Raw genomic sequence first — 24,608 nt, 5'->3', positions numbered from 1 at the left:
CTTAAAAATTTTTCCCAGAGCTGAGCCTGGTTCTATGAATCATCCAAAGACTCCCTGAGCTACCAGGTCAACATAAAAGCGCCACTAGGGTAATCTCCCCCCACTCCCAGGATCATCTGCTGCTCACCTACCTGGAATGGCAAGTGTTCAGTTCCTGTGGTTCAACCTTCTTTCCCAAGAGGGTCACACGGTCCAAAATAAGAAGTTAGTGTATTCCCCAAGTCCATCCCCTTACCAGTCCTTACTTTGGTATAGACTACAGCAGAGATTTGGCAGATTCTGGGGGAGCCTCGAGAGCTGGAAGGCGCTGTGAGAGATGTGGAAAGAGAGGTGTAGGGGTTAACGTGGCTTCGTGGCCTCCCGCCTTACTGGGCCCAGGGCGGCGTAACATCGGCCTGAGATCAAACACTTCGCGGTAGCCCCAGAGACAGGGCTGGAGACCGCACTACATGAATCCAGGCCGATGTTCCCGCCGGGGACAGGCGACCTCTGGTGGCGCATCTGGGAAGCGCGGCGACGACTGCCCAGAAACTGGTCACGCGACCCCAGATGGCCTGGCCAGGTGCGCCAGGTCGCTGTGAGGAGCGCAGGGAGGGGAGGGTCCAACGGCTGCGCGCAGGGGTCGAGGGGCGAGCGGATACCAGCTTCGGCGCCGAGCCCAACGCGGCGGGGGCTGGACAGGTGTGCGGGCGGGGGGCGGTGCTTGGGGATCCTGCGCACTGCGCGCGCCCCTCCCCCACGCGCGGCCCCGGCCCAGCGCGAGCGTGACCGAGAGCTGCGGCGGCCGCAGCCCCTCAGGCTGGTGGGCGACGCCGCGAGAACCTGCGGACCGCGCGGGCTGTTGGTCCCCTCAGGCAGGAGGCGCGGGCAGCCGCGGGGCCATGGAGCCTGGTGGCGCGGCGAGGGTTGCCCCACAGTGGGCGGCCCGGGCGCTGCCACAGCGGCTGCTGCTGTTGCAGTTGCTGCCGCTGCTGTTGAGTCGGGGGCTGCGTGTCGCGGCCGCGGCCTCCTCCTCAGGGGCGGTGGCCGAGGACAGCAGCGCCATGGAGGAGCTCGCCACTGAGAAGGAGGCTGAGGAGAGCCACCGTCAAGACAGCGTGAGCCTGCTCACTTTCATCCTGCTGCTCACGCTCACCATCCTCACCATCTGGCTCTTCAAGCACCGCCGGGTGCGCTTCCTGCATGAGACCGGGCTGGCCATGATCTACGGTGAGCACCCCTACCGCGCCCACCACCCCCGAAACCCCCGACGCCGCGCCGGGCTTCCCTTTCACTTGCCAACAAGTTTCGTTTCCTTTCCGTTTCCCGCTGCGACGGTGTTGGTTCCCAAGGTCAACTGTCTACATTTTCTGCCTATTATCGTTAAAAATAATTCCACCCCATTTCCATTTTTCTTCACCGGGGGACCGAAGAAAATGAAAGGCACGGAAGTGGCCGGTTGTGTCTCCCGGTTCTGTCTCGGTTTCGTCCCGCATCGCGTCCCGGCCCCCACCCTATTTTAGCTCAACAGGGTGTGTGTGCCATGGCGGGACGTGGTGCTCTCTCAGGGGACAGCGCCACCCCAAGAGGCAGGCCACAGTGAGGGTTTCTTGGCTGGGGTACGGGCTGACCGCGCCTCGTGGATGCCACATCCATGTCCAACACGGGTGGTCGCCCACTTCTGACAATTGGGTTCCGGGGTCTCTTGTCAATAATGTGGGAGCATAAAGCGCTGTGAAAAGGTGAGGTGGTCCAGGGCCCAGAGTGTTACACCAGCCTGTCAGGCCTAGTTGGGGAGGTGCTCCCGCTTCCCACCCTTATGGCCGGGTGGTAAGGTATACTCAGTTCTGTGTCTTCTCCAAGTGAAGAGGAGTGTTTGTATTCCTCAGATTGTGACAGGGATGCGACTTTGAAGACACGTTTATGAGTGTATGAAGAGGTAAAGTGGTGGTTTTAATTTGAAGTGAGCTGCCTTTTGTTGTGAAGGGTGGGCTGATGCCATCATCTTTTTCTGGATTTAATGGCATAGGCTGTGTTACCTGCGCAGCGGTCAGCACAAATCTTAAGGTTATATTACATGGATGTCAGTTAGTCATAACCTGATCATCCTTCTTCCCCCCACACTCCTGATTCCTCTGCCCACCATGACTCCAAAATGGAACCAAGTATTCTTGTTTTGAATTTAATTCGGTGGAGTTAAGTCCAGGTTGGCATCCTCATGTGAAATACATGAGCCTACTTCATGGCTATTCCCAATAGGGAACATTTTACTTCGTCACTTATGCTGGAGGGATCTCTTCACTCAATTTCCATTCAGGGTTCCCTGATAGAGAATGGAAAGCAGACACCTTAATTTTTAATGTGGAAATTACCCTTGCCCCTGTGCCTTGCTGCTCAGGGTTCCTGATTGGTCGTTGACAGCTCTGGGCTCATGGCCACTGAGGTAATGAAGTACCTTTGGGAGCCCTCTAGTTTTAAAGCAGTAGTGGTCAAAACAGATCTTAAATTGAAACAGGACCAGGTCTAAAACTGAGTTTGGTTATTGCAAATTACAGATGTGAACACAAACTTTGGCCTTAATACCTAGCCATTCTTGAGCTCTGTGGTTTGTGTCAGTCGGTGACAAATGACTAAGACTAGGGCTGCAGGTAAGATAGGAGGTTTCTTGAGCACATAGAGCGGGGAATGAAGCATGTTGTCATTTCTGGCAATTGTCTCCAAGCCATAATGCAAATGAAGATTGCCTTTATATGTATATAGATAGCCATGAAAATATTTTTATTTTATAGCCCCTAGATCCAATTCATTGAAGTACCATGTGAAATACTTTTAGAAGGTAGATTTGACAGGCTCATAAGTACATGCTCAAGTGCATGGAAAATAAATGGAGATTTAAAAAAGTATTTTCTGAGGAGTACTCCATGTTCTTAGGAGCTTAGTCACCTTTTTCTTAAGGCTTAAAAACAACAGTGGAATTTTCCTTTGCTGAGATGTACTTTTTAAACTCATCTTAATCTAGTAGTCACTGGGGCCGTACTACAGTGTGCTGTTTCATTTTGTGTTCCCAAAATGTGGTTTAATTGATGATTGTTCAGAAAAGGCAACATCATCTTATACTGTCGTGTGTGATTTTGTTCTTTGCCTTTGGGTTTTAGTGTACTTTGAAATATACCAATTAGTTTGTCAATATGTGATGTTCTAGGTTATGCCAAATTTTGATATTTCAGTGTGGATGGCGTGTAATTGTGAAAAACCACTTCTGTCTTTCTCTTGGGGATATTTAGTCTTCTTTTTCAAGCCCCTCACCAAATCTGAAGTCTAATATTAGTCATTTGATTAGTTAATTATTCATTATATCCTGAAGACTATTGGGATGGGGATTCTGATTTTAAAAAATCAGTATGAAAATCTTTGAACCCTTCGGTGAGTGCAGTACAGATTTTCAGGACTTCTCTTTGTTAACAGTAAGAAATCAGATTTCATTTCTTGATATCAGTAGAGGAAGTGAGTAATTATCCTGTTGCCTCTGAGTAATTAAGAAAAAAAAGACCTAAGGAAACATTTGTTAAGCATCTGCTGTGTGCTGAGTACCTAACATGATTTCTGGGGGTAAATGTTTTAACTTTTAAGTGCTGGTAAATTTTTATGAGTGACAGTTCAACTGTGAATTTCAAAACTCTCTACTTTGAAATTAAAAGAAAATATAATCTCTACCCCTTTAAAAATATTTAAGTAGCACTTTGATCTGAATGGGATATTTAATATTAAAATATTTAAAATAGTGATATGTATTATTGATATATATATAGTAATATATTAAAACAAATTGTGATACATATATATTTGCATACACACACACACACACACACATATATATATATATATATTTGCTGGTATAAACATAAATATCTCTGGAAGGACATGCAATAGATTAGTACCTTTGGTTCCCTTGTGGGGGAAGAACTGGGTGCCTGTGATGTAGGGGTGGGAGGTAGACCACTTTATACCCTTTCATGCTTTTCGATTTTTGCTCTTTGAAAGTGGAATCTCCTAACAGTGAGTCCATGTCTCCATTCTGTGGCATTCACAATGCCATTTTAAGATGCTCCTCAAATTATCCACTTCAATGCCCACTTCTACTTATTTAAATCACATTATGGTATCAATTTATGTAACCTTTCAGTTGGTTGAATGTACCCATGGAACTTCTGGAGCCCTGTGCCTGGAATGGAGACAAAAACGGGGAAAGAAAAGAGATTTTCCTTTCTTCCCCTTTCTCCTTTTTATCCCATTATCCCCAAGAAGAGTTGGTGTTGAATTAGGAGTGGTACACACAAATAGATCCCATAATAAGGCTTGTTTGGCTGCAAAGGACCAAAGGGCAGTAAGAGACACACTGTGAATGCTGAGCGTTTGAGTGGAGAAGGACTTCCCGTCCCATCAAGGGACAGTTATAAGCGCTCCTCTCTGACAACAGGCCCAGGCACGTAAAAGGGCAGGTAGCCCCAGACCAGACTCCTCCAGGAAGCTGAAAGCAGCCATGCAGCCCCCCTGGCCCCTGCGTTGGGAGCTTCACGGCAGTGGGCAAGACACCTACTTGGCACCAGTGGCACCTGTTTGGTCAGGGCTGGGAGCTCCCAGCTGTCTGGCTCTGTTCATGATTAAGTGAATCCTAAAGTTACCAGGCCCAGCATGTCTGGGCAGCAGAAATAGCAAGTGTTCGAGGCCGGGAAAGGTGATGTAAACAGACTGTGTCACCTAATTGTGGTTCTCTCTCCTGTGTACAGTAGTTCCACTTCTCCCATAATGTTTTTGTGACAACTGATACGGGTCCAAAACACCTAACTAGGCTATGCTAGCCTACCCACCTGTTTCTTGCTCCCCCTGCCTCCACACCTGTCAACTTTCCAAGTGCGCATCCAGGTTCTGTGGCGAGGGGCTCGTTGTTTTGTTGGAGCTCTGCTAAGCACAGCCTGAGAGTGAGCTCATAGGCAAAGTCTGCAGGGGGAAAATATGACTCTGTGCAGTAACATGAAATTAACATTTTGGAACCACTGTCATCCCGGTCAATTGGGATCCCTTGTTTTTTTAAGAGCCCCTCACTTTGGCCCCAGTTTGGGGCAGCTCCATATGGTCTCACTTGGGGACCAGATCCTCTGGGTTCAAATGCTGACCCTGTTACTTTGAAAGCTGTATAATATTGGGTAAGCTCTCTGAACCTTAGTTTCTACTTTTCAAAAATGGAGACAGTGTCACTGACCTCACAGGATTATTGTATTATCAAGATACTGTAAGTCAGTCAAGAGCAGTGCCTGGTACTTGAACACTTGGTAAAATATTAGTTCTCATTCTCCCTTCAGATTCTGTGATTATTTTGGCCAGCTTTGCTACTTGAGGTTGGTTCAGTAAAGGCCTGCTGTAATTTTGCAATGATTAAGATACAGTTAGTAGGACTGAAGAGAATTGTAATTTTTTTGGTGGTCTATTTGTTAATACCTAGAAGAAATTTATATCATGCCTAACCTACTGTTTTATCCAGCACTCTCAATTCTTGGACTTATCCTTCAGAAATACTCTCACTAGCACATTATGTTACACAATATTTGTTGCAGCAGAAACAAGTTGCAGTACTCATAAAGAAGGGACTGGTTAAATTACAGCACATTCCCACTAAGGAACAATATGCAGCCAGTAAAAAGAGGTGTTTTGAGATGTCTTTTTAGGGGAGTTGTCCACACATACTGTTGTGGAAAAAACAAGGCATAGAACATACGTATAACATTATCTCATTTATTCTTTGTATATGTATATATACATAATGTAATATATACATTATATATATAATGTATATATATAACAGGCACTCTGTTAAGTATCTTGCATAATTTAAGCCATTTTAACTTTCACATCAAATGTACATATTAAATTATGTAATGTATATGTAGAAACATGGTGTGTATATACTTCTGTATGGCATGTGTGCTCCTCTGGAAGGATACATAAACTTACCAATGGTTATCCTTTGGGAGTGGGACCAGTTGTTGGGCGAGAGGGAGGAGAGATGTTACTTTTCCTTTTATACTCTTCAGAATGGCCTGAAATTTCTGTAACATTGACACATTACCTTCACAGTTGAAACTCTATTTAAAAATAATGCAAAAAACTTTTCTGTAGCAAAATACGCATTAGAAATAGGAGGCTGTAGTTAATTGTAGTTATATGTTTAGGTAGCATTTCCCTTGGATGTTAAGATGCTCTTTTAAAAAATCTCTGGGCCTAAAGAATACTTATAGTTATTGAAAAGTTACAAATGGAAGTGAAATGTATCTTAAAATGAGAAAAATGACATTTCCTGAAAGCTTTTCTTAGAACTTTTCACAAATTAACCATTTTGGAATGATATAATTAGAAAGTCACCATTTCACAGCTCCCAATGATAATCGATTCAGACAAGGATTTTCAGTGAGCTCCAGAGCCATAGGTGAGAGATTGTCTGGGAACATGGTACTTGCGTGGTGCTGAGTATCATCCCACAGATTACTTGCCTATCACTAAGGAAAGAAGGTACCTCTACAGGGAAAGGGTCTGGTAATCATGATCTTATAGCCAAGTCATCAAATTTTCCTTGTTCCTTGTTGAACTCTCTGATATTATGTGCCTCCTGACATGATGCAGTAAGAAGTATATCATTTTACCTATGTAGTATTCATTCTCCAAATGTTCATCTGAATCAAATTGAGATTCTAGACACATCTCTTCCAGTTTGCAGGAAACATAGGGGATAGAGAAACAAGTTCTAAAATACCATGTGAAACAAATTAGATGTAGCCAAAATATGGGAAAATCTGTAAGACGTTTGTCCTGCTTTCTTCAGAAAATCTATGTCAAGGGAAACAAAAAGGCAGGTTAAGTGTTCATGATGGACTGAATTGCATCCCTGTCACCTTTCCCTCCCCCAGATTCCTATGTTGAAGCCCTAATCTCCAATGTGATGGTATTTGGGGGTGGGTCTTTTGGGAGGTAATTAGGTTTAGATGAGTTCACGAGGGTGGAGCCTCCCTGAAGGAATAGTACCCTCATAAGAAGAGGAAGAGACCAGAGCTCTCCCCACTCTCTACCATGTGAGGACACAGCAAGAAGGCAGCCATTTACAAGACAGGAAAAGGACCCTAAACAGACACTGAATATGCCAGCACCTTGAACTTGAACTTCGCAGCCTCCAGAACTGTGACACATAAATGTCTGTTGTTTAAGCCACCCAGTCTGTGGTATTTTGTTCTAGCAGCCTAAGTAGACAGTGTTCTGTTAATGGACACCAAAGAGACATAGCTGAATGTGGCACAGGATGCTTGATTGCCTCCTGGTCATGAAAATGAGCTCTAAAAAATCTTTTGGGGACAATGAGTGATGTTTGAATGTGGACTTGGTATTAGATGATATTAGAAATTACTGTTATTTTTTCTTAGATGTGATCATTGAGGTTATACAGGATAATATTCTTTGGAGATGCAGGCTTCAGTATTTAGGGGTGAAGTGTACGAGTCTTAATGTATGCAACTTATTTTCAAAAAGTTCAGTCAAAAAACACCACATATATAAAAAAAATATAGCAAAATACTAGCAATTGTTAAATCTGGGTCATGGGTGAAAGGGTATGTTTTATATTCTTCTTTCAGCTTCTTTGTATGTTTTGAAATTTTCATTAAAATAGAAGATTGGAGAAGACATTAACTTCCTTGTTAACCTGTTAGCTGGTAACCTGTTAACCTTCCTGCCTGAAAGGTTACACAGGTGATACTATATACAACCTGTCTGTTACTCTTATTAAACTCTTTTTGACACTGAGTAATGCTGTTTGACATTAGTTTACATGAGATGATGTTAGGCTTACATGAGAACCAGTAACTTTAATTTTTTTTAGTTTTATTTTTAAGTTCACATGTCTTGAAAAATTGCCTGTGTTCCATTTACAAGACAATATGTATGTTAGGCAACTTTTCTCTTTTGGTTAAAGCATGTTGTCTAGCTTTTAATCAATGTGAATAAATGTATTAGAGTAATGCTAGATGTTCAAACAGACTAACCCCACATTTGTGGCGTAATATAAGAAAATTCAGTTTTTTTACTCATGTAATGGGCCAGTGCAGTGGTCTGGCAGGTGACTTTCTGTGTGGTGATTCAGGGACCAGGTGGCTTCCCATCCCTTAGGGTTTTGGAGTCCTCCCTCTTCAGCCAATGAATGGGGAAGAAAAAAGAGGGTCATATGGGGAAGATTTATATGCTGAGCCTGGAAATGTTGCACATTGCTTTTCAGGTTTCAGTTGGACAGAATGTGATCCCGAGGCCACATCTTACTGGAAGGGAGGCAGGGAAATGTAGTCTAGCTGGGGGAAGAACAGGTTTGGAAGGCATCTGGACAATCCTCTGATGCAGTATTTGATGTAGTAGGATTTGCTTGTGGGTTTTGTTGTTGTTGGTTGTTGATAAACTGAATTTTTTGCATAATCCAGTTTGAAGAGAGCATTTATCTTGAATTTATGAAGTTATTTCAACAGACCTATCAGCATTACCTGGAACTTGTTAGAAATAGTAGGTCTGGCCCCAGACTTATTTGGAATGTCTCAGAGTGGGGCCCAGAAATCTGTGTTTCAGTACATTATCAGGTTTTTTTTTAAGGGCAAGTTTGAAACTCACTGCTATAGAATATTTAAGTTTTCACCTTTTAAATACATTCACGGTGTAGTTTGTAATTAAGTGTAGAAAAAATAGCAACTGTTTACTGAGCACCTGCTTTAATAGCTGTAGCAGGCACTGTGTTAAGTATCTTGCATACTTTAAGCCATTTAACCTTCACATCAAATGTATGAAGACTGTGTTACTTGGTCTCATTTTGCCAAATGAAGAAATTGAAAGTTAGGCCTAGGACCTCATTTGTTTAGGGTCATATGTTTGAAATTGGTAAGTGGGGATCTACTGAAGGATGAGATCATTATGGTTCAGGATGTATTTGGCCAGGATAGAGTAGAACCTGAATCCTGCCCCATCACCTGGTTCCTGGAGATCTCCAAGGGAAATCTATGCCCAGAGTATAAAACAAAACCAAGAAACCCTTTTATATTAGCTGGGGCTTTGGCCCCAAACTCCAGTGTCCCACTGCAAGGAGTGAGGCTGGCCAATTTGGAAGACTTGATTGTCCTGTGCTAGATCAGCCTAGGGCCCTTGAATATAAGAGAAGCCGAAATGCCTGCTCATTTTTACCCCAAAGGCCACATTCCAGGTGTTACTCCATTGACATATATTAGGGACTGAATGTTTGTTTCCTCCCCCCAACTCCAAAATTCATGTTGAAATTCTAACCCCCTATGTGATGGTATTAGGAGGTATGGCCTTTGGGAGGTAATTAGGTCATGAAAATGGAGCTCTCATGAACTGGATTAGTGTCCTTATAGAAAAGACCCGAGAGAGCTGTCTCCACCATGTGAGGATAAAATAAGACGTCAGCAAATGTGTTGTTGCTGACTCTATGTGAAGGGCTCTTCCCAGGGCTCTGGGTGATCCGGCTGCACGGCTGAACAGCTGCAGGAGAGCAGAGACTGGAATGGCGGCAGCACCTAGGACAGAGACTGAGCTGGTTGTGGGGGCGGGGAGGCCTGGAGGCAGAGACCTGCCTGCTGCTCTGAGTGGGTGGGTTTCTAGTGCTCAACCTGCCACCATGAGAATAAAGCTGTGTATAAACCCTTTCACCCCGCCCAAAAAAAAAAAAAAGACGTCAGCAGTCTGCAACCCAGAGGAGGAGTCTTACCAGAACCAGACCATGCTAGTACCCTGATCTTGGACTTCCAGACTCCAGAACTGTGAGAAAAATAAATTTCTGGGGTTTATAAGCCAACCAGTCTATGGCCCTTTGTTATAGTAGCTCAAACTGACTAAGACAATGTGATAGTAGTTGTTACAGGGCAAAAGCCATCAATGGACGTTTAGAGACGCTGCACCAAGCCTTCTCAGGTGGGAGCAGTTGCTTGAAAGCTTTCTCATCTCTAGACATCACTATCACAGGGGTGGGGAGCTGGGTAGAGCGGGGTCTGTTGAGCTCTCGGGGCTTTCCACTCTTACTATGATAGTTGTCACAGGCATATCACAGTCTCCTGAAGAGTTTCTACAAAATATATTAGAATGTATTACATTAGAATGTAAGCCCTGTGCAGGTAGGAATATTTTCTTTTGTTTGCTGCTCTTTCCTCTGCCTCTAGGATGGTGCCTGACACAGAGTAGGTGCCGTGGAAGTATTTCTTTAATGGATTCTATTTTATCTAACAAAAATAAGATGCTATAACACTGCTTAGCATTGAAGGTTTTCCTTCAGGTTTTCATGACTCAGATTCACACTGACTGTGCAGTTTCTGGGAAGGAAACCTTTGTGTGTGAAAACATCTGCCTGAATCACAGTGAGCTATTTAAGAAAGGATAATGGATAGGTGAGTATATGTTTACTGATGATTGTGTGTTTAGCTGACAAATCACATGTTTTTTTTTATCTTGTTTTTATTGTGGTTCAATACATATAACATAAAATTTGCCATTGTAATTATTTTTGATGGTACAGTTCACTAACATGAACAACATTCAATGGTGACCATCACCATTAATTACAAAATCCATCACCCCAAACAGAAACTGTACCCATTTATCTAAAATGCCTCATTTCTCCCTCCTCAAGCCCCTAATAACCTCTAATCTACTTTCTGTTTGTTCAAAATTTGCCTATTCTAGATATTTCATGTAAGTGTATTCACACAATATATTTGTCTTGACTTATTTGTATCTCACTTACTTCACTTAGCATAGTGTCTTCAAGGTTCATCCATCTTGTAGCATGTACATGAACTTTATTCCTTTCAATGGCTGAATAGTAAAGTATTCTGTTGTATATATACAACACATTTTGTTTATCAGTTCATGGACATGGGTTGTTTCCACCTTTTGCCTATTGTGAGTAATGCTGCTATGAACACTCACATACAAATATCCGTTTGAGCCCCTGTTTTCAGTTCTTTTGAGTATATACCTAGGAGTGGAATTGCTGGATCACATGGTAGTTCTACGTTTCACTTTTGAGGAACCACTAACCTTCTTTCTACAGTGTCTTCAATGTTTTACATTATTACCACAATGCACAAGGATTCCAGTTTCTCCACATCCTTTCCAATACTTGTTTTCTGTTTGTTTTTCAAATAGCCACCTTAGTAGTTTTGAAGTGGTAGCTCATTATGGGTTTGATTTGCATTTCTCTAATGACTAGTGATGTGGAACATCTTTTCATGTGCTTATTGGCCATTTGTACATTTTCTTTGGAGAAATGTTCATTCAAGTCCTTTCCCCATTTTTTTTGGTGTTTATTATTTTATTTTATTTTATTTTTTATTTTGGTATCATTAATCTACAATTACATGAAGAACATTATGTTTACTAGGCTCCCCCCTTCACCAAGTCCCCCCCACAAACCCCATTACAGTCACTGTCCATCAGCATAGTAAGATGCTGCAGAATCCCTACTAGTCTTCTCTGTGTTGTACAGCCCTCCCTGTGCCCCCCCACATTACACATGCTAATCGTAATGCCCCCTTTCTTTTTCCCTGCCCTTATCCCTCCCTTCCCACTCATCCTCCTTAGTCCCTTTCCCTTTGGTAACTGTTAGTCCATTCTTGGGTTCTGTGATTGTGCTGCTGTTTTGTTCCTTCAGTTTTTCTTTGTTCTTATACTCCACGTATGAGTGAAATCATTTGGTACGTGTCTCTCTCTGCCTAACTTATTTCACTGAGCATAATACCCTCTAGCTCCATCCATGTTGTTGCAAATGGTAGGATTTGTTTTCTTCTTATGGCTGAATAATAAAGGTATCCTACAGTATGGGAGAATATATTCATAAATGACAGATCCGATAAAGGGCTGACATCCAAAATACATAAAGAGCTCACGCACCTCAACAAACAAAAAGCAAATAATCCAATATTAAAAAGTGGGTAGAGGATCTGAATAGACAGTTCTCTAAAGAAGAAATTCAGGTGGCCAACAGACACATGAAAAGATGTTCCACCTCACTAATCATCAGAGAAATGCAAATTAAAATCCTTTCCCCATTTTAAACTGTACTTTTTTATTGTTACTAAGTAGTAGGAGTTCTTTATATATTCTTGATATATGATATTCTTATCAGATATATGATTTGCAAATATTTTATACTATTCCATGGTATGCCTTTTTTACTCTATGACAATGTCCTTTGATATACAAAAGGTGTTTTGATGAAGTTCAGCTTATCTATTTTTCCTTTCTTGCCTGTGCTTTTGGTATCATATCTAAGGAATTATTGCCAAATCCAATGCAATGAAATTTTCCCCTTATATTTTCTTTGAAGAGTTTTCTACTTTTAGCTCTTAAATTTAGATCTTTTACCTGTTTTGAGTCAATTTTTTGTATATGGTACAAGGGAAATATCCAAACTCATTCTTTTGTATGTTAACATCCAGTTACCCCAAGCACCATGTGTTGAAGAAGCTTTCCTTTCCTCATTGAATGGTCTTGGCACCCTTGTCAAAAAGTCAATATGTGAATGCATATTTGTAGGTGCTCAATTCTGTTCCATTGGTCTATGTCTAGCCTTAAGCCAGTAACACAGTATTTTGATTACTGTAGCTTTGTAGTAAGTTTTGAAATTGGGAAGTGTAAATCTAACTGTTCTTTTTTCAGGATTGTTTTAGCTATTGAAGTGCCTTGATATTCAATATAAGTTTTAGGATGGATTTTTCCATTTCTGCCATTGAGATTTTGATAGTCTATGTATTGCTTTGGGTAGTATTGTCATGTTAATGCCTTTAAGTCTTTAAATCCATGAGCATGATATATTTTCATTAATTAGGTCTTTAATTTCTTTTGGCAGTGTTTTGTAGTTCTCAGTGTACTACTGTTGCACCTTCTTGGTTAAATTTATTCCTAACTATGTTATTCTTTTTGATGCTATTGCAAATGGAATTGCTTTCTTAATTTCCTTTTTAGATCATTCATTGGTAATGTATAGAAATATTACTGATTTTTTCGGTGTTGATGGTGCATTCTGAAAATTTGTTGAATTTATTATCTCTAACAGTGTTTTGTGGATTCTTCAGAGTTTTTTTAATGTATAAGATCATGTCATCTGCAAATGGGGATAGTTTTACTTCTTCCTTTCCAGTTTGGATGCATTTCCCTTTCTTGCCTCATTTCTCTGGTTAGAACTTCCAGTACTATGTTGAATAGAAGTGGTGAAAGTAGGCATCCTTATAGTTCCTAATCTTAGGGGAAAAGGTTTCAGCCTTTCACCACTGAGTGTGATGTTAGATGTGAGTTTTTCACATATGGCCTTTATCATGTTGAGGAAGTTCCTTTCTATTTCTAGTCTATTGGTTCTTTTAATCACAAAAAGGTTTTAGATTTTGTTAAATGCTTTTTCTACATCAATTATAGTAACTATGTCAATTTTTTCCTTTATTCTATTAATGTGGCATGTTGCATTGATTGACTTTTATATATTGAGCCACCCTTGCATTCCTGGAATAAATTACATTTGGTCATGGTATATACTCCTTTAATATGCTGCTGAATCCAGTTTGCTAGTATTTTATTGGTGATTTTTGCATCTATATTCATAAGGAGTATTGGCCTTCAGTTTTGCATTCTTGTAACATGTTTGTTTGGCTTTGGTATCAGGGTAATGCTCACCTCATAGACTCAGGATGTGTTCATTCTTCTTCAGTGATTTTGGATGAGTTTGAGGAGGATTGGTGTTAGTTTTTCTTTAAATGTTTGGTAGAATTCACGAGTGAAACCATTTGGTCCTGGAATTTTGTTTGTTGGGAGATTTTTTTCTTCCTGATTCAATTTCCTTCCTTGTTATAGGTCTCTTCAGATTTTCTATTTCTTCTTGAGTCTGTTTTGATAGTTTGGGTATTTCCAGGAATATGTTCATTTCATCTAGGTTACCCAGTTTGTTGGCATACAGTTTTTCATAGTATTCTGTTATAATCCTTTTTGCTTCTGTAAAGTTGGTAGTCATGTCCCCTTTTTAATTTCTGATTTTAGTGATTTGAGTCTTCCCTCTTTTTTTTCTTAGTTACCCTAGCTACAGTTTGTCAGTTTTGTTGACAAAATCTTTTCAAAGAATGGATATTTGGTTTCATTGTTTTTTTCCTTTTATTTGTTTCATTTATCTCCTGTCTAACCTTTATTTTCCTTCCATTGCTAGCTTTGAGTTTGGCTTATTATTGTTTTCCTAGTTTCTTAAGGTGTACTGTTACAGTACTGATTTGACATCTTCTTTTTAAATGTAGGCATTTATACATATGGATTTCTCTCTGAGCACTGCTTTAGCTGTATCTCATAAATTTTGGTAGGTTTTGGTTTTCATTTGTTCCAAGGTATTTTCTAATTTTCCTTGTGATTTCTTCTTTGCCCCATTGGCTGTTTAAGAATGTGTTGTTTAATTTCCACACATTTGTGAGTTTTTCAGTTTTCCTTGTTATTGATTTCTAGTTCATTCCATTGTAGTTGCAAAAGATACTTTGTATAATTTCAATCTTTTAAAATTTGTTGACTTCTTCTGTAAATTAACTTATGACCTGTCTTGGAGAATGTTCCATAAGTACTTGAGAAAAATGTATATTCTGCTGTTGTTGGGTGGAGTGTTCTGTATGTGTCTGTTAGGTCCTGTTGGTTTATAGTATTGTTCAAGTCCTTTAAGTTTTTATTACTCTCTGTCTGGTTGTTCTATACACTATTGATAGGTTATTGAAGTCTCCAACTGTTATTGTAGAATTCTCTAGTTCTTCATTCAGTTCTGTCAGATCTGCTTCATATATTTGGGGAATACATTTTAAGGTATGTATATGTTTTTAATTATTATTATACCTTTTTGATGGATCAAACATTTTATCAATATATAATATCCTTCTTTGTCTATTGTAACTTTTTTAAATTTAAAATTTATTTCATTAGATAATAATACAGCCATCCCAGCTCTCTTGTGGTTACTATTTGTATGAAGTATCTTTTATCATCCACTTACTTTCAGCTTCTTTGTGTCTTTGTATCTAAAGTGAGTCTCTTGTAGACAGAAAATAGGTGGAGCATATGTTTTTACCCATTCTGCCAATCTGATTTTTAATTGGAGAAAGTTTAATTCATTTACATTTAAAGTAATTACTGATCAGGTGGGACTTCTGCCATGTTGCTGTTTCTTTTCTGTGCATCTTACATGGTGTTTGTTCCTCAATTCCTCCATTGCTGCCTTTTTTTATATTTAGTTGACATTTTATAGTGTATAATTTTTATCCCCTTTATTCCTTTTCTGCATATTTTTAGTTATTCTTTTAGTGGTTATTTTGGAGATTTCACTCTAACAGTATATTTTGAATAATACCATCTTAGGTTCAATAGTATATATACTCTATTCCTATTTATCTCTGTTCTCCCCCCTTTACATTGGTATTGTCAGAGATTATGTTTTTATACATGTGTACCCATTAACTTAGATTTATAATTATTTTTTTAAACTGCCTTTCTAATCATATAGAAAAAAAGAAGAGTTACAAACTAAAAGTTTTTACATTTACCTGTTCTTTACCAGTGTTCTTTTTTTATTTTTTATTTTATTTTATTTTGTTGTCATTAATCTACAATTACATGAAGAACATTATGTTTACTAGGGTCCCCCCTTCACCAAGTCCCTCCCACAAACCCCATTACATTACTGTCCATCAGCGTAGTAAGATGCTGTAGAATCACTACTTGTCTTCTCTGTGTTGCACAGCCCTCCCCATGTGCCCCCCCACATTATACATGCTAATCGTAATACCGCCTTTCTTTTTCCCCACCATTATCCCTCCATTCCCTCCCATTCTCCCCAGTCCCTTTCCCTTTGGTAACGTTAGTCCATTCTTAGGTTCTGTGATTCTGCTGCTGTTTTGTTCCTTCAGTCTTTCATTGTTCTTACACTTGAGATATGAGTGAAAACATTTGGTGTTTGTCTTTCTCCGCCTGGCTTATTTATACCCTCTAGCTCCATCCATGTTATTGCAAATGGTAGGATTTGTTTTCTTCTTATGGCTGACTAATATTCCATTGTGTATATGTACCACATCTTCTTTATCCATTCATCTGCTGATGGACACTTAGGTTGCTTCCATTTCTTGGCTATTGTAAATAGTGGCTTTTGGATGTAGAGTTCTATAGATATCTATTAGGTCCATCTGTTCTAGTGTGTTGTTCAATGCCTCTGTGTCCTTACTTATTTTCTGTCCGGTGGACCTATCCTTTGGAGTGAGTGGTGTGTTGAAGTCTCCTAAAATGAATGCATTGCATTCTCTTTCCTCCTTTAGTTCTGTTAGTATTTTTTTCACATATGTTGGTGCTCCTGTGTTGGGTGCATACATGTTTATAATGGTTATATCCTCTTGTTGGACTGAGCCCTTTATCATTATGTAATGTCCTTCTATATCTTTTATTACTTTCTTTGTTTTGAGGTCTATTTTGTCTGATACTACTGCAACACCTGGTTTTTTCTCCCTGTTGTTTGCATGAAATACCTTTTTCCATCCCTTGACTTTTAGTCTGTGCATGTCTTTGGGTTTCAGGTGAGTCTCTTGTAAGCAGCAGAGATGCTTTTTTATCCATATTATTACTCTGTGCATTTTGATTGGTGCATTCAGTCCATTTACATTTAGGATGATTATCAAAAGATATGTACTTATTGGCATTGCAAGCTTTAGATTCATGGTTACCAAAGGTTCAAGGTTATCTTCTTTAGTATCTTACTGTCAAACTTAACTCGCTTATTGAGCTATTTTAAACACTGTCTGGTGATTCTTTATTTTTCTCCATTGTTATTCCTCCTCCTCCGTTCTTTATATGTTGGTTGTTTTATTCTGTGCTCTTTTGTGTTTCCTTTAACTGCTTTTGTGGGTGGTTGATTTTATTTTTGCCTTTAGTTAGTATTTGGTTGGTCTGCTTTCTTTGCTATGGTTTTATTTTCTCTGGTGACATCTATTTAGTCTTAGGAGTGCTCCCATCTAGAGCAGTCCCTCTAAAATACCCTGTAGAGGTGGTTTGTGGGAGTCAGATTCCCTCAACTTTTGCTTGTCTGGGAATTGTTTAATCTGTCCTTCATATTTAAATGATAATCATGCTGGATACAGTATTCTTGGTTCAAGGCACTTCTCTTTCATTGCATTAAATATATCATGCCATTCTCTTCTGGCCTGTAAGGTTTCTGTTGAGAAGTCTGATGATAGCCTGATGGGTTTTCCATTGTAGGTGACCTTTTTCCTCTCTCTAGCTGCCTTTAAAACTCTGCCCTTGTCCTTGATCTTTGTCATTTTAATAATTATGTGTCTTGGTGTTGTCCTTCTTGGGTCCCTTCTGTTGGGGGTTCTGTGTACTTCTGTGGTCTGATTGATTATTTCCTTCCCCAGTTTGGGGAAGTTTTCAGCAATTATTTCTTCAAAGACACTTTATATCCCTTTTTCTCTCTCTTATTCTTCTGGTACCCCTATAATGTGGATATTGTTCCTTTTGGATTGGTCACACAGTTCTCTTAATATTGTTTCATTCCTGGAGATCCTTTTATCTCTCTCTGCATCAGCTTCTATGCGTTCATGTTCTCTGATTTCTATTCCATCAATGGCCTCTTGCATCTTATTCTTTTTGCTTATAAATCCTTCCAGAGATTGTTTCATTTCTGTAATCTCCTCCCGGACATCATCCCTTAGCTCTTGCATATTTCTCTGCAGCTCCATCAGCATGGTTATGAGCTTTATTTTTAATTCTTTTTCAGGGAGACTGGTTAGGTCTATCTCCTTCTCAGGGTTTGCCTCTGTGATCTTGGTCTGTATCAAATTCTTCTGCCTTTTCATGGCAATAGAGGTATTTGTGGGAAGCTGGTGTCTGGTGTGTGTGTTGGCTAAAAGAAAGTCCCTTCTTGCTGGTTTGTGGCCTTTGTCTCCTGGGAGAACAGCGACCCCTAGCAGCTTGTGCTGGGTAGCTGCATGCAGGCGGGGTTTCTAATTCTTACCCGGCCGCTGTGGAGCTCCGCGGTTGCTGTGGGTGTGGCCAGCCTCAGGCTTCTTCTCCAATATGGCGGAGCCACGTTAGAGGGGGAACAGGCGGGAGGCTGTTTATCACCATGAGGGGCCTCCGAGCTGCGCTGCCACCCACAGGGTTAGGGCGCCCGGAGTTCCCTGGGATTCCCAGCTGCTGGGCTAAGTGTCCCTGGGCGCTTCTGTCCAGCTGTGGTGTCCCTGTCCCTTTAAGACTTTCAAAAAGCACTCACTTTTCTTTGTCCCAGGGGTGCCGACTGCAGGGACCTGCTTACAGGTCTTACTGTCCTGTTTCCCTAGTATCCAGCACCCTACGCACTGTGTCTGCGCTCTGGTGCAGATGGCTAGGGCTGGGTATTTAGCAGTCCTGGGCTCCCTCTCCCGCCCCGCTCTGACTCCTCTCCTCCCGCCGGGAGCTGGGGTGAGGGGCGCTCAGGTCCTGCCGGGCTGCGGCTTGTGTCTTACCCCCTTCGCGAGGCGCTGGATTCTTGCAGGTGTAGATGTAGTCTGGCTGTTGTCCTGTGTCTTCTGGTCTCTCTTTTAGGAATAGTTGTATTTGTTGTATTTTCAAAAATATATATGGTTTTGGGAGGAGATTTCCGCTGCTGTACTCACGCTGCCATCTTGGTTCTCTCTTTTACCGGTGTTCTTTACTTTTTCATATGACTTTAAGTTACTGTCTAGTATCCTTTCATTTCAGCCGGAGGGACTCCTTAAGTATCTTATAGGTCAGGTCTATTCATAAGAAATTCATTTAGCTTTTATTTATCTGGGAATATCTTAATTTCTCCTTCATTCTTGAAGGGTATTTTTACCAGATATGGAATTCTTGGTTAACAGTTTCTTTCTTTCAGAACTTTAAATACGTAATCCCACTTGCCTTCTGGTCTCCAAGGTTTCTACTGAGAAATCAGATTTAATCTTATTGAGGACCCCTTGTATGTGACAAGTTGCTTCTCTTTGCTGCTTTCAAGATTCCCTCTTTGTTTTTGTCTTTTAACAGTTTTATTATAATGTGTCTCAATGTGGATCTCTTTTGAGTTTATCCTGCTTGGAGATTGTTGAGCTTTTTAGATGTATAGCATGTATTTTATCATATTTGGAAAGTTTTTAGGCATTTTTCAGATATTCTTCCTACCCCTTTCTCTCTTCTTCCGGGACTTCCATAATGTGTATGTTGGTCCTCTTGATGGTATCCCACAAGTCACTTAGACTCTGTTCACTTTTCTTCATTATTTTTTCTTTCTCCTCCTCAAACTTGATAATTTCAAGTATCCTATCTTTTGCCAGTTCTTCTACCTGCTCAGATATGCTGTTGAGTCTCTCTGGTTAGTTTTTAAAATTTCAGTTATTATACTTTTCAGCTTCAGAATTCTAATCCTTCCTTTTTATAATTTATGTTTATTTATTGATGTTCTCATTTTGTTCATACATAATTTTCCTGGTTTCCTTTATCTCTTTGTTCATGGTTTTCTGTAGCTCTTTAAGAATATTTAAGATAGTTGATTTAAGGTTTTTGTCTAATATGTACTGTAAACCAGCCTCCAGAGAGAGGAGTGTTTGCTTGGTGCTGTGAACCTTTGACTTTTTTTCCCACAGTTATGACAAAGTTGGTTCTGATAGTTTCTACTTATTTTTTGATGTTCTTTGGAGGAATGGGAGTTCAGAGCCACCTACTGTATCATTTTTTCCTCACCATGTCATTTTTCTAAAGAATTAAGATTCTGTATATTTTCATAGACACTATAATCTATGGGGGAAAACTGTGTTAAACCTTGTTTTCTTAAACTTGTTTACTGTTACTAAGATAGTAAAAGTCCTGGGGGCTAATCTTTTAAATTTTATTGTGGGCTCCTATCATATGTTTTAGCTGAGAAGCTGAAAAGTGAGAAAATTCTAATTAGGTTGTAAGTGATCATACTTAGTGTTTAGGTTTATACTCAACAAATCTCGTCTTACTCATCTCCCCTGTCTACCTCAAGTACATTTTAGATAGACAAATTTACTCAAATTGTCTTGGGTTATTAAATAAGTTGATTCACAGATTACTTTGTGTTGAGTGTATAACTAACTAGATGTAGCAGAGACTGTGGTTACCTCCCAGTATCCATTCTCCCTTTCATCCTCCTAATAGAACCCTAATTTTTAGCTTAGTATATTTCTGTGCAACGAAAACACTGCATTTCCTGGCCTCTCTTGCAGTTAGTTGTGGTCATATGACCAAATTCTGGTTATGGATTAGAAGAAATAGTATGTGGGATTTTTGCAAAGTATTCTTAAAAGGAAGGGAGTATGCTCTTCTTCTGCCATGCTTTCTGTCTTCTTGAATGTGGATATTATGGTTAGAGCCCCAACAGCCATATTGGATCAAGAGGTGACCTTGGGAAAGGAAGACACTTCTGGCAATACAATAAGATAGGTGGAGCTAGGGTCTCCTATAACATAGAACTGCCATGCAGGCTTGGACTGCATATTTCTGGACTCCTTATAAATGAGAGAGAGAGAGAGAGAGAGAGAGAGAGAGAGAGAGAGAGAGAGAGAGAGAGAGAGAGAGAGAGAGAGAGAGAGAGAGAGAGAGAGAGAGAAATGGTCTGTCATTTGTTGCTGAACCTAATTGTAACTTGTATACCTAGTGGTAACTTTCAGTTCCACTTAGAACTTGGGTGTGACATATGTGGCTGCTTTGAGGACCTGATGCAGATGTTCATGACTAAAGTGGATATGGCACTGCTTGAATTTCTCAGGGAATAAAAGAGTAGGCAGTACATGTATAGAGAAAAGGTTTGAAGTAAAGGTTAAGATGTAAGTATCACTTATATTTGGTAACTGTTTTGGGCATCTGATGACCACCTACACCTCAGGTGATTTGCTAGAAAGACTTATGGGATGCAGAGACATTTGCAGTCACAGCTGGTTTATTACAGTGAAAGGATACACAGCAGGATCAGCAAAGGGAAAAGACATAATGGGTGAAGTCTGGAAGAGTCTAGATGTGGGCTTCCAAAGTTCTTCCTTAGGGTATTGGGGGTGAGGTTTCACAGAACAAGCTTCTTAATCCAGCAATTAAATACAGCAATACATGCATAGTATTTCTGACTAAGAAAGCTTGCTTAAGACTCAGACTTTTTTATTAGGGCCCTGATCAGGCACTCTTACTGAAATTTCTTATTCCCAAAAGGAATGTAGGTGTTCACCAAAATCACATTTGCAAAAACAATCTAGCCAGGCTGGTATGGCAGAATTTGGTGTTCCAGGAACAAAACAACCTTATTAATTAGTAGCACAGGGAATATTTTGCAGGTCAAGTTCGCAGGATCTATTGCAGAGATCAATCATGCAAGCAGGCCCTCTTAGTGAGAGCAGCATCAGGCCTATTATGTTAATGTTTTCTTGCACAATACCTTGTGGTGTCAACTGACTTAGTTTTTGTTGTTCCTATGATTTCTTCAGGTTTATCCACACACTTTTATTTTTTTAATTATTACTTTTTTTGATTAATTTTAGTTTTAAAATTTTCACAAGTAAAATTGAATTTTTATGTAGTTTTATGAATTTCAATGTATATATAAGAATGTGTAACCACTACCACAGTTGAGATGAATACTAGTTCCATCACCCTAAAAATCTCAATCTACCACCCCACTCTGCCAGCCACTGATCTGTTCTTCATCACTATAGTTTTGTCTGTTCAAAAACGTTATAGAAATGGAATTTTTCAATGTGTAATCTTTTGGAATTAGCTTTTACACTCAGCTAATGCCTTTGAGATTTACCCATGCTGTTGCGTATACCTATAGTTAGCTCATTTTTATTGCTGAGTCAGATTCAGTTCTATGGATGCAGCTTAATTTGCTTATTCATTTGGGTTATTTTTGTGACTGAGTAGAGCTGCTATAAATATTAACTTACAAGTGTTTGTGTGAATGTTTAAGTTTTAATTTTTCTGTGGTAAATACCCAGGAATGGGATTGCAGAATCATAGGTAGGCATATGTTTAACTTTATAAGGAAAATGCCAAACTGTTTTAGAGTGGTTATACATTCCAACTAGCAACCTGTAAGAGATCCAGTTGCTCCACATGCTCTTCAGCACTTAGTATTGTTAGTATTTTTTATTTTAGCCATTCTAATAGATGTGTAGTGGTATCTCATTGTGCTTTTAATTTTTTAATTTTTAATTAAGGTATTGATATGCACTCTTATGAAGGTTTCACATGAAAAAACAATGTGGTTACTACATTTACCCATATTATCAAGTCCCCACCCATACCCCAATGCAGTCACTGTCCATCAGTGCAGTAAGGTGCCACAGATTCACTATTTGCCTTCTTTGTCCTACACTGTTTTCCTCGTGATCCCCCACACCATGTGTACTAAACATAATACCCCTCAATCCTCTTCTCCCTCCTTTCCCACCTGCCCTCCCACATCCCTCCCTTTTGATAACTACTAGTCCCTTCTTGGAGTCTCTGAGTCTGCTGCTATTTTGTTCCTTCAGTTTTGCTTTGTTGTTATGCTCCACAAATGAGGGAAATCATTTGGCACTTGTCTTTCTCTGCCTGGCTTATTTCACTGAGCATAGTATCCTCCAGCTCCATCCATGTTTCAAATGGTAGGATTTGTTTCTTTCTTATGGCTGAATAGTATTCTATTGTGTGTATGTACTACACCATCTGTATCCATTCATATACTGATGGACACTTAGGTTGCTTCCATATCTTGGCTATTGTAAATAGTGCTGTGATAAACATAGGGGTGCATATGTCTTTTTGAATCTGAGAAGTTGTATTCTTTGGGTAAATTCCAAGGAGTGGGATTCTCGGGTCAAATGGTATTTCTATTATTAGTTTTATGAGGAACCTCCATACTGCTTTCCACAATGGTTGAATTAGCTTACATCCCACCAGCAGAGTAGGAGGGTTCCCCTTTCTCTACATCCTCACCAGCATTTGTTGTTCTTAGTCTTTTCGAAGCTGGCCAACCTAACTGGTGTGAGGTGATATCTCATTGTGGTTTTAATTTGCATTTTTCTGATGATTAGTGATGTGGAGCATCTTTTCATGTGTCTGTTGGCCATCTGAATTTCTTCTTTGGAGAACTGTCTCTTTGTATCCTCTGCCCATTTTTTAATCGGGTTATTTGCTTTTTGTTTGTTGAGGCATGTGAGTTCTTTATATATTTTGAATGTTAACCCCTTGTCAGATATGTCATTTACAAATACATTCTCCCATACTGTAGGATTACTTTTTGTTCTGTTGATGATATCCTTTGCTGTACAGAAACTTTTTAGTTTGATGTAGTCCCATGTGTTCATTTTTGCTTTTGTTTCCCTTGCTCAAGGAGATGCGTTCAGGAAGAAGTTGCTCATGCTTATATTCAGGAGATTTTTGCCTATGTTTTTTTCAAAGAGTTTTATGGTTTCATGACTTACCTTCAGATCTTTGATCCATTTTGAGTTTACTTTTGTGTATGGAGTTATACAATAATACAGTTTCATTCTCTTGCATGTAGCTGTCCAGTTTTGCCAACACCAGCTGTTGAAGTTGCTGTCATTTTATGTCCATGGCTCCTTTATCATATATTAATTGACCATATATGGTTGGGTTTATATCAGGGCCCTCTGGTCTGTTCCATTGGTCTATGGGTCTGTTCTTGTGCCAGTACCAAATCGCCTTGATTACTGTGGCTTTGTAGTAGAGCTTGAAGTTGGGGAGCATAATCCCCCCAGCTTTATTCTTCCTTCTCAGGATTGCTTTGGCTATTCAGGATCTTTTGTGGTTCCATATGAATTTTAGAACAATTTTCTCTAGTTTGTTGAAGAATACTTGGTATTTTGATAGGAATTGCATTGAATCTGTAGATTGCTTTAGGCAGGATGGCCATTTGACAATATTAATTCTTCTTATCCATGAGCACGGGATGTGTTTCCATTTATTGGTATCTTCTTTAATTTTTCTCATGAGTGTCTTGTAGTTTTCAGAGTATAGGTCTTTCACTTCCTTGGTTAGGTTTTTTCCTAGGTATTTTATTCTTTTTGATGCATCTGTGAATGGAATTGTTTTCCTGATTTCTCTCTCTGCCAGTTCATCATTACTGTATAGGAATGAAACAGATTTCTGTGTATTAATTTTGTATCCCACAACTTTGCTGAATTCAGATATTAGATCTAGTAGTTTTGGAGTGGATTCTTTAGGGTTTTTTATGTACAATATCATGTCATCTGCAAACAGGGTCATTGTGCTTTTAACTTGTATTTCCCTAATGTTGAACATCTTTTCATATGCTTATTTGCCATTCACATATCCTTGTTGGTGAAGTGGCTGTTCAAGTCTTCTGTCCATTTTCTTTTTTCTTTCTTTATTTCTTTTTTTTTGGTATCATTAATGTACAATTACATGAGCAACATTATGGTTACTAGACTCCCCCCATTATCAAGTCCCCACCACATACCCCATTACAGTCACTGTCATCAATGTAGTAAGATGCTATAGAATCACTGCTTGTC

The 24,608-nt window shown here is 39.8% G+C and overlaps 1 protein-coding gene across 3 annotated transcripts in view; it reads left to right on the top strand.

Annotated features, from left to right (window-relative positions):
- Positions 1-576: 576 nt before the first annotated feature.
- The window catches only part of SLC9A7 (solute carrier family 9 member A7), a 182,757-nt gene continuing 158,725 nt past the window's right edge, over positions 577-24,608 (top strand). Inside the window, exon 1 of one of the 3 annotated variants that reach the window (XM_036907464.2) lies at positions 577-1,209. In XM_036907464.2, the coding sequence (XP_036763359.2) occupies positions 882-1,209 (328 nt within the window). In that variant the 5' untranslated portion in view covers positions 577-881. The remainder of the gene's footprint in view (positions 1,210-24,608) is intronic. The other 2 variants (XM_036907463.2, XM_036907465.2) reach the window with 2 other exon arrangements.

This window comes from Manis pentadactyla, chromosome X, assembly GCF_030020395.1.
Source record: "Manis pentadactyla isolate mManPen7 chromosome X, mManPen7.hap1, whole genome shotgun sequence".
Lineage (NCBI taxonomy): Eukaryota > Metazoa > Chordata > Mammalia > Pholidota > Manidae > Manis > Manis pentadactyla.
Note: the sequence above shows the minus strand (reverse complement) of the source record. Positions and strands in the feature narration are given on the sequence as shown.